This window comes from Heptranchias perlo, chromosome 24 (assembly GCF_035084215.1).
Source record: "Heptranchias perlo isolate sHepPer1 chromosome 24, sHepPer1.hap1, whole genome shotgun sequence".
Lineage (NCBI taxonomy): Eukaryota > Metazoa > Chordata > Chondrichthyes > Hexanchiformes > Hexanchidae > Heptranchias > Heptranchias perlo.
In genome coordinates this window covers 17653214-17667637 of record NC_090348.1, presented here as the reverse complement: position 1 = coordinate 17667637, position 14424 = coordinate 17653214, and the positions used below count along the sequence as shown (strand labels likewise).

The window sequence follows — 14424 nt, the reverse complement described above, 5'->3', positions numbered from 1 at the left end:
TCGGGGATGCAAAAAAGACAAGAATTGGAGGAGCGCAGAGATCTCGGGGAGGGGGGGTTGTAGGGCTGAAGAAGGTTCCAGACATAGGGAGGGGCAAGGCCATGGAGGGATTTGAAAACAAGGATGAGAATTTTAAAATCAAGGCGTTCCTGGACCGAATGTAGGTCAGCGAGCACGGGGTGATGGGAAAACGGGACTTGGTGCGAGTTAGGATATGGGCAGCAGAGTTTTGGATGAGCTCAAGTTTATAGAGGGTGGAAGACGGGAGGCCAGCCAGAAGAGCATTGGAGTAGTCGAGTCTAGAGGTAACAAAGGCATGGATGAGAATTTCAGCAGTAGATGAGCTGAGGCGGGGCGGAGACGGGCGATGTTACGGAGGTGATAGTAGGCGGTCTTGGTGATGGAGTGGATATGTGGTCGGAAGCTCATCTCAGGGTCAAATAGGACGCCAAGGTGGCAAACGGTCTGGTTCAACCTTAGACAGTGGCCAGGGAGAGATAGAGTAGGTGCTAGGGAAGGGAGTTTGGGGAGGGGACCAAAGACAATGGCTTCGGTCTTCCCGGTGTTTAGTTGGAGGAAATTTTTGCTTATCCAGTACTCTATGTCGGACAAGCAGTGTGAAAGATGAGAGACAGTGGAGGTGTCGAGAGAGGTGATGTAGATGTAGAGCTGGGTGTCGTTAGCGTACATGTGGAATCTGACTTGTTTTCGGATGATGTTGCTGAGGGGCAGCATGTAGATGAGAAATAGGAAGGAGCCAAGGATAGATCTTGGGGTACTCCGGAGGTAATGGTGCGGGAGCAGAAAGAGAAGTCATTGCAGGTGATTCTCTGGCTACGACTGGATAGATAAGAATGGAACCGGGTGAGCGCAGTCCCATCCAGCTGGACGACGGAGGAGAGACGTTGGAGGAGGATGATGTGGTCAACCATTTCAAAAGCTGCAGACAGGTCGAGAAAGATGAGGGATAGTTTACCATGGTCACAGTTATATAGAATGTCATTTGTGCACAGAAATATTTGCAGTCACCTAGGATCTTTCACAACCTCAGAACGTACCAAAGCACTTTACAGCCAATGAAGTACTTTTGAAGTGTAGTGCCTGTTTTAATGTAGGAAACGCGGCAGCGAAATTGCACACAGCAAGATCCCACAAACAGCAATGTAATAATGACCAGATTATCTGTTTTAGGGATGTTGGTTGAGGGATAAATATTGGCTAGGACTCCAGGGAGAACACCCCTGCTTTTCTTCGAAACAGTGTCATGGGCTCTTTTATGAGAGGGCAGACAGAGCCACCGATTAACATCTTATCCAAAAGACGACACCTCCGACATTGTTGCACTGAAGTTTCTGGAGTGGGACTTGAACGCACAATTGGAGTCAGACGCAAGAGTGCTACCATTGAGCCAAGGCCGAATACTATCATTTGTGAAGAGACCTGAGAGTATGAATACATACTTGACGACACTATAAAAGCTACCAAACCTATAATGAGCTATCTCTGGGCCAGTGGTCTTGATGGCTAGTTTTCTATAAGGAATTCAGGAGAAACTTCTTTACCCAGAGAGTGATCAGAATGTGGAACTTGCTACTACAATGAATAGTTGAAGTGACTAGTGTAGATGCATTTAAGGGGAAGCTGGATAAACACATGAGGGAGAAAGGAATAGAAAGATATGGTGATAGGGTTAGATGAAGTAGGGAGGAGGCTCCTGTGGAGCAAAAATGCAGGTAAAGGCCGAATGGCCTGTTTCTGTGCTGTAAATACCATGTAATTGTGACCTTTTTTAAAAAAAAAAGTAACTCAAGTCAAGTTAAAGTAGGTTTGTCATCTAACTTATTCACCTCCTCGAAATCCGCTGCAACCAAATCCCCGACCGTGTGGCCTCCAGACCGCGGAACCTTTGAGCGGAGGTTTTGAACTTTCGGGCAGGATATTGAGGACGGACGGGCAAGTGCTGATTGGCTGACTTGTTGCGCGGAGACGGTGACCGTGCGCTCGAGATGGCGACTCTGGTGCTGGATAACGGCGCGAGCACGGCCAAGATCGGCTTCAGCGAGGAGCGAGTGAGGTGGGTCACACCGAGAGACCGCGGCTGCTCGGGAGGGGAGGCCCGGCCCGGCCCCTCGGCGCTGCACGGGAGGCCCGGCCCGGCCCCTCGGCGCTGCACGGGAGGCCCGGCCCGGCCCCTCGGCGCTGCACGGGAGGCCCGGCCCGGCCCCTCGGCGCTGCACGGGAGGCCCGGCCCGGCCCCTCGGCGCTGCACGGGAGGCCCGGCCCGGCCCCTCGGCGCTGCACGGGAGGCCCGGCCCGGCCCCTCGGCGCTGCACGGGAGGCCCGGCCCGGCCCCTCGGCGCTGCACGGGAGGCCCGGCCCGGCCCCTCGGCGCTGCACGGGAGGCCCGGCCCGGCCCCTCGGCGCTGCACGGGAGGCCCGGCCCGGCCCCTCGGCGCTGCACGGGAGGCCCGGCCCGGCCCCTCGGCGCTGCACGGGAGGCCCGGCCCGGCCCCTCGGCGCTGCACGGGAGGCCCGGGCCTAGCCCTCGGTGTTGTCTGCACGCGTCCCCGCTCCTTCTGCCTAAATGCCGACGGACACGCGTGGCTTTTAACTGATCTCCCCTCCTCCCCCCTTTCCTCTTGCAGCGTTTTGCCCAACTGCCAGTTCCGATCAAAGACTGCTCGTCTCAAAACCTTCACCTCCAACCAGATCGATGAGATCAAGGACCCCTCCGGCTTGTATTACATCCTCCCCTTTCAGAAGGTGGGTGTCTGGTTGAGCCCCACTTGTAGCTGCGCGGTGGTAAGGTGTTACTGAGGAAACCGTGCTGCGAAGTCATTCCTGCACGAGTTCGCTGTTGCCGTGTGTGTGCAATGAGGATAAACCTGGAGTGTTTCGGGTGTCACAACCCGAGCTGACTCCCAGGGGAGAGAGATCGTCGCCTCCAGGGATTTGGGTTTCGGGTCGAGCCCTGACACCGGATTCAGGCTGCATTTACACTACAACTGCAGTGTCGATGCAAAGCGAATCAGCTTTCTGCCGATGGAGCATCCAATGTGCTAATCCCCTGTGTATTGTGGGTGTGTTTAATGCAATAGCTAGAGGTGGAAAGCAAACCATTAAAAAAAACTGAAACAGAGATAAGGATTCCTCAAATGGAAAGTGAGCAGTTTGCTGCAGCAGGCATTTATATTACAACACTGCCTCGGCGGGGAGGGGGGGGGCACTAAAACATAAACATACCTCTGGAGACAGAATAACTTGCATTTTTATAGTATTTTTCAAGCGCGGGAAGAAATTAGTACTTTATAGTTGGGAGGATAAGAAACAAAGTGGAGAGGATTGGGGGGGAACCAAAGATGTGGTCAAAGAGAAAGTGTTTGAAACGGTGGATGGTGGTCATTTATGTGCTCAGTTGAGCTGTTACATGTGCCTCGATATGTTTTGATGTGGAGATGCCGGTGATGGACTGGGGTTGACAATTGTAAACAATTTTACAACACCAAGTTATAGTCCAACGATTTTATTTGAAATTTACAAGCTTTCGGAGGCTTCCTCCTTCCTCAGGTAAATGTCAGGAACTCCTCGAAGCCTACGCATTTATAAATCACAGAACAATACATGGTGATTACAGATAGTCTTTGCAACTGCCCGTTGCCAAGGCAATCACCGTGTTCAGACTGAGAGGTGTTACCTACAGAACCCCCGAATATACATTCAACAAAAAAAACCAAACAAACAGGAAAAAAAAAGAGAGAGAGAGGCAGAAACATCCGGAAGGCAGAGAAAGCCAGCAAATGACCCGTTATATTAAAAACAGATAGCTTTTGTTCGCTGGTGGGCTTACGTGTAGCGTGACCTGAACCCAAGATCCCGGTTGAGGCCGTCCTCATGGGTGCGGAACTTGGCTATCAATTTCTGCTCGACGATTTTGCGTTGTCGTGTGTCTCGAAGGCCGCCTTGGAGTACGCTTAACCGAAGGTCGGTGGCTGAATGTCCCTGACTGCTGAAGTGTTCCCCGACTGGGAGGGAACCCTCCTGTCTGGCGATTGTTGCGCGGTGTCCGTTCATCCGTTGTCGCAGCGTCTGCATGGTCTCGCCAATGTACCATGCTCTGGGGCATCCTTTCCTGCAACGTATGAGGTAGACAACGTTGGCCGAGTCACAGGAGTATGAACCATGCACCTGGTGGGTGGTGTCCTCTCGTGTGATGGTGGTATCTGTGTCGATGATCTGGCATGTCTTGCAGAGGTTACCGTGGCAGGGTTGTGTGGTGTCGTGGACGCTGTTCTCCTGAAAGCTGGGTAATTTGCTGCGAACGATAGTCTGTTTGAGGTTGGGTGGCTGTTTAAAGGCGAGTAGTGGAGGTGTGGGGATGGCCATAGTGAGGTGTTCGTCGTCATTGATGACATGTTGAAGGCTGCGGAGAACATGGCGTAGTTTCTCCACTCCGGGGAAGTACTGGACGACGAAGGGTACTCTGTTGGTTGCGTCCCGTGTTAGTCTTCTGAGGAGGTCTACGCGATTTTTCGCTGTGGCCTGTCGGAACTGTCGATCGATGAGTCGAGCGTCATATCCCGTTCTTACAAGGGCGTCTTTCAGCGTCTGTAGGTGTCCGTCACGTTCCTCCTCGTCTGAGCAGACCCTGTGTGTTCGCAGGGCCTGTCCATAGGGGATGGCTTCTTTGACGTGGTTAGGGTGGAAGCTGGAAAAGTGGAGCATCGTGAGGTTGTCCGTGGGCTTGCGGTAGAGTGAGGTGCTGAGGTGCCCGTCTTTGATGGAGATTCATGTGTCCAAGAAAGAAACTGATTCTGAGGATTAGTCCATGGTGAGCTTGATGGTGGGATGGAACTTGTTGATGTTATCGATGAGTCGAGTGTGTGTGTGTGTGTACACACGTGTAAGTAATATTCATACTGTATCGAAATGAACAGTGAAAAACACCCAGCAGTACACTTGCAAATTTTCTCCTTCTAATCTCCGGCTGCTTTTTGAGAAAGCAAAAAAGGAACATACAATACCAGGATAAACTACTTATGGAGCAATTAGGAAGGCAAATGATATGTGGGCCTTCATTGCAAAAGGGTTGGAGTACAAGAGTAAGGAAGTCTTGCTGCAATTGTACAGGGCTTTGATGAGACCACACCTGGAGTACTGTATACAGTTTTGCTCTCCTTACCTAAGGAAGGATACTTGCCTTAGAGGCGGTGCAACAAAAGTTCACTAGATTGATTCTTGGGATGAGAGGGTTAACCTATGAGGAGAGATTGTGTAGAATGGGCCTATACTCTCGGGAGTTTAGAAAAATGAGAGGTGATCTCACTGAAACATCTCACTGAAGATTCTGAAGGAGCTTGACAGGGTAGATGCTGAGAAGCTATTTTCCCTGGCTGGAGCGTCTAGAACTAGGGGGCCATAGTCTCAGGATAAGGGGTCGGACATTTACGATTGAGATGAGGTGGAATTTCTTCACTCAGACGGTTGAGAGTCTTTGGCATTCTGCCCTAGAGGTCTGTGGATGCGCAGTCGTTGAGTATATTCAAGACTGAGATCGTTAGATTTTTGGACTCTAAGGGAATCAAGGGATATGGGGATCGGGAGGGAAAATGAATTTGAGGTTAAAGGTCAGCCATGATCTTATTGAATGGCAGAGCAGGCTCGAGGAGCCATATGGCCATTCCTCCTATTTCTTATGGGTACACGTCTTTCATTAGTAGTGGGAGCAATCTGGCATATTCTACAGGAAATGTTGCAAGACATTAAAGTTTTTGTTTAGTTATTGAGCGTTTCCTTTAGTGGTAAGACTGAACTACAAGAATCATAAATTAATTTTGTATGGTAGTTTTAAAATGGATTTGAATGGCAACTCGTGAAGGGTCATAAAAGTGGAGGGGAGAAAACTGAATTAAAAAAAATGTTTCATATTTGCAGATTAATGGCTAGCTTCAGCTCTACATCTGTTAATTCAGAATCTCTGCTTGCTATTGTTGTTGGATGGTGATAACCTTGCTAGAATTGTGGGGAAGAGAGCAGGTGGAAATGCTGCAGTGTGTTTTATCAAAATGTTAATTTACTTCATTTTCTTTTTTACATCTTCATTCTGGGTAAACTTCCAGTTTCACATTTTTGACTGACAGTATTGGGTCTTATTAAACTTTCAGTATGAAAAGATAATTCTTGATTTCCTGTGGTGTCTGAGAAATGCAATTATCTTTTGTCTCTAAATGCACAGTTTACTATACATTATCTAACATTTTTCACTTTTAGGGATACTTAGTAAACTGGGATGTTCAAAGGCAAGTATGGGATCACCTGTTTGGCAGAGAAATGTACAAGGTAAGTGCTGTATGATGATTTGTACATTGTGGTGGTTCTTCCTTTATGAACTTAACCTTTTGATTCTTGCATTCCACTATCCTAATAGTAACGCAGCAATCCCCAAAGAGTGGCCTCGAAGCACCTGGGGACCCATTTTCCACATGTAAAAGTCTCTTGGCAGGCTACTTCATTGAGTTCAGTTGTCATATTTAATAAATAGTTGCTATTGTGTCAAGTATTAGAATCTGCAACATACTCCTTCAGCTCTGTGTGCACTATCCCTCGGATAATGCCACAAATGGTCTGGCAGCAATAACTTGCATTTATATAGCGCATTCAATGGAGGAAAACGTTAGTGGCTAAGTGTGTTTTTATTGAGGTGATGACTGCAGATTTGAAAGGGAGGGGGATAGCATCTGAGGAGGGAACCATTTACAATATCAGCTAGCATGGGGGCCAGGAAGGGAAGTTGGATGGTCAGCATTTTAGTGGTAATATGGTCGTGAGAGCAGGAGGTGGATCTCATGGACAAGATGATCTCGGAGAGGGCCAGGTGAGATGGAAGAGAAACTAGAGAAAGATGTGAGTTCAGTGTTAGGGTAGCAGGGAACCTTAGGGAAAGCCTGGTTTGGTGGGATGTGGCAAAGGCAGCTGAACAAATGGCTTCAATCTTATTGACAAAGAAGTCCATGAGCTCCTTGCACTTGTTGGAGAGGGCGGGGGAGAGGGGTTTATGGAGACGGTTGGTAGTAGAGAAAAGAAGCTAGGGGTTATCTTTGCGTTCCAGGATGATCCTGGAGTAGTGAGCAGTTTTGGCAGAGGAGAGCAGGGCTCAATAGTGCTTGATGTGGTCCAACCAGATCTGGTGATGAATGGCTAAACTAGTTGTGCACAATAAACGTTCAAGTTTGTGCCACTTAGACTTAAGGCAGCGAAGATGGAGGCTGTACTGGGGGATTAACCAGGTTGGGAGAGAGTAAGGGTTTTATTGGCAGGCTTTTCCTGCCAATTTGTCCACATCCCATAACATAATTATGTGTGTATATATAGCTATACAATCCATGACAGTAAGATGTTTGAGGAGACCTGTGTAACTGAAAACTGTTTGTTACTCTTGAGTACCTGATCACTGACTTAAAATCTACATCTATTTGGTTGTGCTTCTGTAAGAATTTATCATTGGCAAATTCCAGAAAGAACAGTCTGTACTAATTAGAAAAGCATTCATCTTCTATTCTGGACTTGTGCCAGTAATGGTAATTGCAGGTCTTGCATCAGTTAGTTGGCAGCCAAATATGGCGATGCTTTTCCCCAAGGGCAGCATGATAACTCGCACTCTTTTCTAAGTTGTCAGCATTTAGACTCTGAAATAACTTTTTTTTCTCTGAAGTACATAAGTTTTAGGTTATTTGTAATGCTTTCTGCAATAGGTGTTTCTAATTTACAGCATTCTTTTGCGGGTTTGGGCTGAATGGCAGTTGGGATAATGTAAAAAAATAGTTAGAAAAACATATAATTAAATGCAGTAACCTGAACTCTTTTAAAAGCTGTATTTCCTGTAGACCCACTCTATAATGGGGTGTTTAGTAGGCTTTAGTTTGTCTTTGAGATTCCTTCCGGCTGTCCACTTTGTTCAGTTGGTAACACCCTTGTCTCTGAGTTAGAAGGTTGTGGGTTTCGACTTCACTCCAGGATTTGACCACATAATCTAGGCTGACACTTCAGTGCAGTACTTAACAAATGCTGCATTATAGGAGGTTCTGTCCTTTGGATGAAACATTAAGACAAGGTCTTGTCTGCCTGTTCAGTGGTTTAGGTCGACATTAAAGATTCTGTGGCTTCAAAGAAAAACAGGGAGTTTTCCCTCAATGTCCTGGTTGGTGTTCCTCCCTCGACCATCAAAAACAGATTAACTGGTCATTTTATATAAAAAGTGCAGAAATGTGCAGCGAATCCATTAGGATTTGTGAAAGAGAAAAGTCAGATTAACATTTGGTGTATACCCTTCTTCAGATGCTGATGGATCTGCTTTGCATTTCTAGCATTTTTCATTTTTATTTCAAATTTCCAGCATTTGAAGTTTATTTTTCTTACTGGTATTTCTGGGTCCTTGCTGTGTTTACCCACATAACAAAATTAACTACGCAGTATGATTTTGAGATGATTATGAGAAGCATGGTAAGGCACTATAAATGTTTTATTCTTCCCACTTTACATGGAAAATGCAAAATAAAAGCTTATTAAATTGAGCTAAATGTACTTTCTTGTACCCAGTGCACTATCTGCATGGCTCCTGATTTGTTTTTGGATGGGAACTTCTGATTAGCAATATTGAATGGAAAAATCAGAAGCCACCCAATTAAAGCTTGGATGGAGAGCCTGATAGTCCCTTGACAATCAAATGTTAATCTGACTTTTCTCTTCCACAAATCCTGATGGATTGGCTGCACATTTCTGCACTTTTTAGCCCACATGAACAAATGTTTCTGCACATGCTTTTTGGGAAAAAATTTTGACTAGAGCTTAAGTGTTTCCACTTTGAAATACTGTATGTTTTAACATGCACGTAAAACAAATAAGACTCCTCCATGTTGAGCACCACTTGGAAGCTCGGAGGGTATCAAGGGCATAGGATGTGCTTTGGGTGGAGGTCTTCAATGTCCATCACCAAGAGTAGCTTGGTTGCACCACAGCTGGCCAATTTCTGAAGGACATAGCTGCCAGACTGGGCTTGCGGCTGGCGGTGAGAGAACCAACACGAGGGAAAAACCTTCTTTACCTCGTCCTCACCAATCTACCTGTCGCAGTTGCATCTGACCGTGACAGTATTGGTAGGAGTGACTATCGCACAGTCCTTGTGGAGATGAAGTCTTCACACTGAGTTCACCGTCCATCATGTGTGGCACTACCACTATGCTAACTGGGATAGATTCAGAACAGATTCTAGCGGCTCAAAACTGGGCATCCATGAGGCACTGTGGGCTATCAGCAGCAGCAGAATTGTATTCTACCACAATCTGTAACCTCATGGCCTGGCATATCTCTCACTCTACCATTACCATCAAGCCAGGGGATCAACCCTGGTTCAATGAGGAGTGTAGAAGAGCATGCCAGGAGCACCCAGGCATACCTAAAAATAAGGTGCCAACCTGGTGAAGCTACAACACAGGACTACATGCATGCTAAACAGCAGAAGCAACATGCTATAGACGGAGCTTAAGCGATCCCACAACCAATGGATCAGATCAAAGCTCTGCAGTTCTGCCACATCCAGTCGTGAATGGTGGTGGACAATTAAACAACTAACTGGAGGAGGAGGCTCTGTAAACATCCCCATCCTCAATGGTGGCAGAGCCCAGCATGTGAGTGCAAAAGACAAGGCTGAAGTGTTTTGCAACCATCTTCTGCCGGAAGTGCTGAGTGGATGATCCATCTCGGCCTCCTCCTAAGACTCCCACCATCACAGAAGCCAGTCTTCAGCCAATTCGATTCACTCCGCGTGATATCAAAAGGCTGAGTGCACTGGATACAGCAAAGACTATGGGCCCCGACAACATCCCAGCTGTTGCGCTGAAGACGTGCTCCAGAGCTAGCCATGCCTCTAGCCAAGCTGTTCCAGTGTAGCTACAACACTGGCATCTACCCAACAAAGTGGAAAATTGCCCAGGTATGCCCTGTCCACGAAATACAGGACAAATCCAATCTGGACAGTTACCGCCCATCAGTCTACACTCAATCATCAGCAAAGTGATGGAAGGTGTCGTTGACAGTGCTATCAAGCAGCACTTACTCACCAATAACCTGCTTACCAACGCTCAGTTTGGGTTCCGCCAAGACCACTTGGCTCCAGACCTCATTACTGTCTTGGTCCAAACATGGACAATAGAGCTAAATTCCAGAGGTGAGGTGAGAGTGACTGCCCTTGACATTAAGGTGGCATTTGACCGAGTGTGGCATCAAGGAGCCCAAGTAAAATTGAACTCAATAGGAATTGGGGATAACTCTCCAGTGGCTGGAGTCATACCTAGCACAAAGGAAGGTGGTAGTGGTTGTCGGAGGCCAGTCATCTCAGCCCCAGGATATCGCTGCAGGAGTTCCTCACGGCAGTATCCTCGGCCCAACCATCTTCAGCTGCTTCATCAATGACCTTCCCTCCATCATAAGGTCAGAAGTGGAGATGTTCACTGATGATTACACAGAGTTCAATTCCATTTGCAACCCCTCAAATAATGAAGCAATCCGTGCCTGCATGCAGCAAGACCTGGACAACATCCAGGCTTGGACTGATAAGTGGCAAGTAGCATTCGCGCCGGACAAGTGCCTGGCAATGACTCTCTCCAACAAGAGAGAGTTTAACCACCTCCCCATGATATTCAATGGCATTACCATCAACATCCCGGGGGTCACCATTGACCAGAAAGTTCACTGGACCAGCCATATAAATACTGTGGCTACAAGAGCAGGTTAGAGGCTGGGTATTCTGTGGCGAGTGACTCACTTCCTGACTCCCCAAAGCCTTTCCACCATCTACAAGGCACGGGTCAGGAGTCTGATGGAATACTCTCCACTTGCCTGGATAAGTGCAGCTCCAACAACACTCAAAAAGCTCGACACCATCCAGGACAAAGCAGCTCGCTTGATTGGCACCCCATCCACCACCCTAAACATTCATTCCCTTCACCACCGGCACACTCTGGCTACACTGTGTGTACCATCTACAAGACACACTGCAGCAACTCGCCAAGGCTTCTTTGACAGCACCTCCCAAACCCACGACCTCTACCACCTAGAAGGACAAGGGCAGCATGCGCGTGGGAATACCACCTCCTGCACGTTCCCCTCCAAGTCACACACCATCCTGACTTGGAAATATATCGTCATTTCTTCATCGTTGCTGGGTCAAAATCCTGGAGCTCCCTACCTAACAGCACTGTGGGAGAACCTTCACCACAGGGACTTCAGCGGTTCAAGAAGGTGGCTCACCACCATCTTCTCAAGGGCAATTATGGGTGGGCAATTAATGCTGGCCTGGCCAGCGATACCCACATCCCATGAATGAATTTTAAAAAAAGAGCCTGGATTGCAGGTTTTGATATTACTGATTTCCTGATGCCCAATTAATGAGGATTGATTTGGTCTTGGAACAAAAAAAGTATATTGAGTGGCAGAGATGATGCTATAAACCATAACAGCAATGTTTAATCTATTTAACATCACCACAACCTCAATATGTTGCATCCCTACATCCTTGAAGCACAGTCCAACCAGTACTGTTCTTTCTAATCTTTGTAGGTGTTCACTTACATCACAAGAGTGACTACTCTTCAAAAGTAATTAATTGACATCCTGAGGATGTGAAAGGTGCCATATGAATGCAAGTTCTATCATTCTATATATCGGTGTAGTTTTTGGGGGGTGTGGTCACATGGCAATTTATTTTTTGTTTTTTTGTGCCAGTAGTATGGTATCCCAGCAGATAGTGGTGAATGGGGCTGGTTTCCAGAATCAAATCCTATAATTTGAGCTGTAGTGTTTTTTTTTATCACTGCATGTTGCTGGGAAGTAATATTTTGTATATGCTTTGAGTTTTTAACATTTAGCCTAAGTGTAGATTAGCAATCCACTGGATTGTTGGGTCATAACTTCCTCAAATTGAAGCCAGACTTATTGCAGATACCAGAAGGTCTTTGTGGGAACTTGGCCTGGGGTGTGGGATAGCTCTGGGTGATGAGTATAGGGCATTTTGCTGCTAGGTTATGGACTTGAAAGTAACTGAGCTGCTACTGCTTTAGATAGTTTCACTAAGGCAGAAATGCATTATTGCTGCCTTGTCCTGGAACAGAAGGAGGTATTTAGAAATTGAAAGAAATTTAGCAGAAGTTTAAGAAGTAAATTATTGAAAAAACACCTGCAATGAAAAATGCCTGTATCCGTTTCTTGGTCTCTGGAAACAAAATCTATTGTAGAGAAATAGTGCATCTTGAAATTTTAATTTGTTTTGCTTGTTTTGGCTTTTTCTTTATAAAGATTTTTCATTAGGTGGACACAACACAACTAAATACTTTCATAATTGAGAACAAAATGTGTGAAATTATTTTCCACAGCTTTGTCCATGTGCAGGTTCCTAATTCCTTTATTGTTCTGATCACCTACAGAAATTAATATCTGTAGAAATGACTGTATTAATTGTTGTTGTACCAGCCATTGTGGTGCAATGACTTTTCCATTCTCCCATGCTTGATTGTTTCATTTCCAAAATGTCTAGATCAAAGTTAATATCAGAGGCTGTACTTCACATGACATAAAGGATTAATTATGGAACTTTGTCAGAATGTATCCTTTTTTAAAACTTCCATGTAGGTGGATTTTCCTGAAAGCACTATAATCATCACTGAACCATATTTCAATTTTAATTCCATCCAAGAATCAATGAATGAAATCTTATTTGAAGAATACCAGTTTCAAGCAGTCTACAGGACAAATGGTGAGTGTTCATGCTGAGTTTTTTCGAACAGGGTCTAGCAGTCTCAGTAATAAACTATTTGATAGACTTTTAAAACGAGGTGTATATTTTGAATATTCTTTTTAAATGTATTTTTCAGCTGGGACACTGAGTGCTCACAAGTATTTTCAAGAAAATAAATCTGAACTCTGTTGTCTCGTGGTGGATAGTGGCTACTCTTTCACGCATATTGTTCCTTATTGTAAAGGAAAAAAGATGAATGAAGGTATTTGCAGGTAAATCTGAACAGTAAATCTTTATTTATACAAGTTTTGAATTGCTGACTATCATCTCGCTCTCAATTTTAGTCATGTCAATTTAAGGAAAACCACCAAGTCCACGTTGATTGTAGTCAATCAATGTGAAGCTTACGATACATTATAAAAGATTCTTGCTCACTAATTTGTTGGGTTGTAAAAATTTCCATAATGCACTGCAGATCAACTGTATATTTTCCTGGGAGGGGGAAGAGGGAGGTAAGTGGGGTCTCTGGGGTTGTGGTGACTTCAAAGTGACATGCCTGCTGATGAAAGATTGAAACAGAGGCCATCATTTGTGGCAGACTCTAATCCAACACTTGAGTCAAGGATGGTCAGAGCAATATTGGTGATTGACCATCCAGACTGACTTATTGATGGAACTTGGTGGGTGGGATTTAGCAACATTATAAATGTTGAAAGATTTCCTATGTTTACTATTTCTAGTGAAAGTGTAAGTGCATTCTAAGAGAATGTTTATATTTTCACTTGTACAACTTAGTGACATCATAAAGATTTTCTCCAACTTACATCAACTGGAGGGCCAGATGTACCTCTCTGGGCTGGGATTCTTTCCACTTGCCTCCAGATAACCTGGCAAGCCATAGCCCTATCAGGTAGGATTTACCTAGCTGGACAAGTAACTAGAAGCTTGTCAGTTCTATGCACTGGCATGCTTTTAATCAGTTCTGGCATATGTTTGACATTTGACCGACCAAGAGAAGCACAAAATAATTGTATTATGTTCTCCTTAGGATTAATGTTGGAGGGAAACTGCTTTCTAACCATCTCAAGGAAATAATATCCTACAGGTATGGCTGCCACAGACTTTACTGGCTTTGGGAAGGGGAAATGGTAGGTGACATGCAGTGGGGCTTTCTCAGATTTTGTTTAGGGGGATTACGTTTCAATTGATAGTCGTCAGAAAGCTTTGGGTACTATAAATTGTGTCGACAAAAGGTTTGGTTTCTTACATAGACGTTCCAACAACTGATCCTACTAAAATAATTAACAAAGTCATTGTTTTCACAGGAAAAGTATGTTAAACCCATTATTCCATAAAGCAGTTTTAAATTTTAGATAATTTTGTGGAGTCTAGCAATGTTCCCTCTATTTTTTTTCGGCCATGTGTGGAATGAATTTGGGTTTGTGCACCGATATAAAGGCTGTGTGTGCCACTGTTTTTTTTTAAAAAAGTCACAACTTTGAATGGAACATTTTTTTTAGAAAACCTTATTCAAGATATATAACAAACAGAACAAATGGATAATTGTAACAAGGCGAGCTGTCAAGGATTTTTAAATTAAACTAAACTGGTTTTTAGAAATTTCAGAAGTAAACATTGTC

General features: G+C 45.3%; 2 protein-coding genes across 3 annotated transcripts in view; one reads left to right on the top strand and one right to left on the bottom strand.

Annotated features, from left to right (window-relative positions):
* tcp11l2 (t-complex 11, testis-specific-like 2) overlaps window positions 1-2071 on the bottom strand; it is a 47696-nt gene extending 45625 nt beyond the window's left edge. The window contains exon 1 of the mRNA XM_068004830.1: window positions 1848-2071. The gene's annotated coding sequence lies outside the window, so the exon portion shown is untranslated. The remainder of the gene's footprint in view (window positions 1-1847) is intronic.
* The window catches only part of actr6 (actin related protein 6), a 34347-nt gene that overhangs the window by 2390 nt on the left and 17533 nt on the right, over window positions 1-14424 (top strand). Inside the window, exons 1-6 of one of the 2 annotated variants that reach the window (XM_068004834.1) lie at window positions 113-2074; window positions 2646-2763; window positions 6268-6336; window positions 12679-12802; window positions 12921-13056; window positions 13833-13889. In XM_068004834.1, coding sequence (XP_067860935.1) covers window positions 2007-2074; window positions 2646-2763; window positions 6268-6336; window positions 12679-12802; window positions 12921-13056; window positions 13833-13889 — 572 coding nt within the window. In that variant the 5' untranslated portion in view covers window positions 113-2006. Of the gene's footprint in view, window positions 1-112; window positions 2075-2645; window positions 2764-6267; window positions 6337-12678; window positions 12803-12920; window positions 13057-13832; window positions 13890-14424 lie in introns of those variants that run through there. The other variant, XM_068004833.1, reaches the window with a different exon arrangement.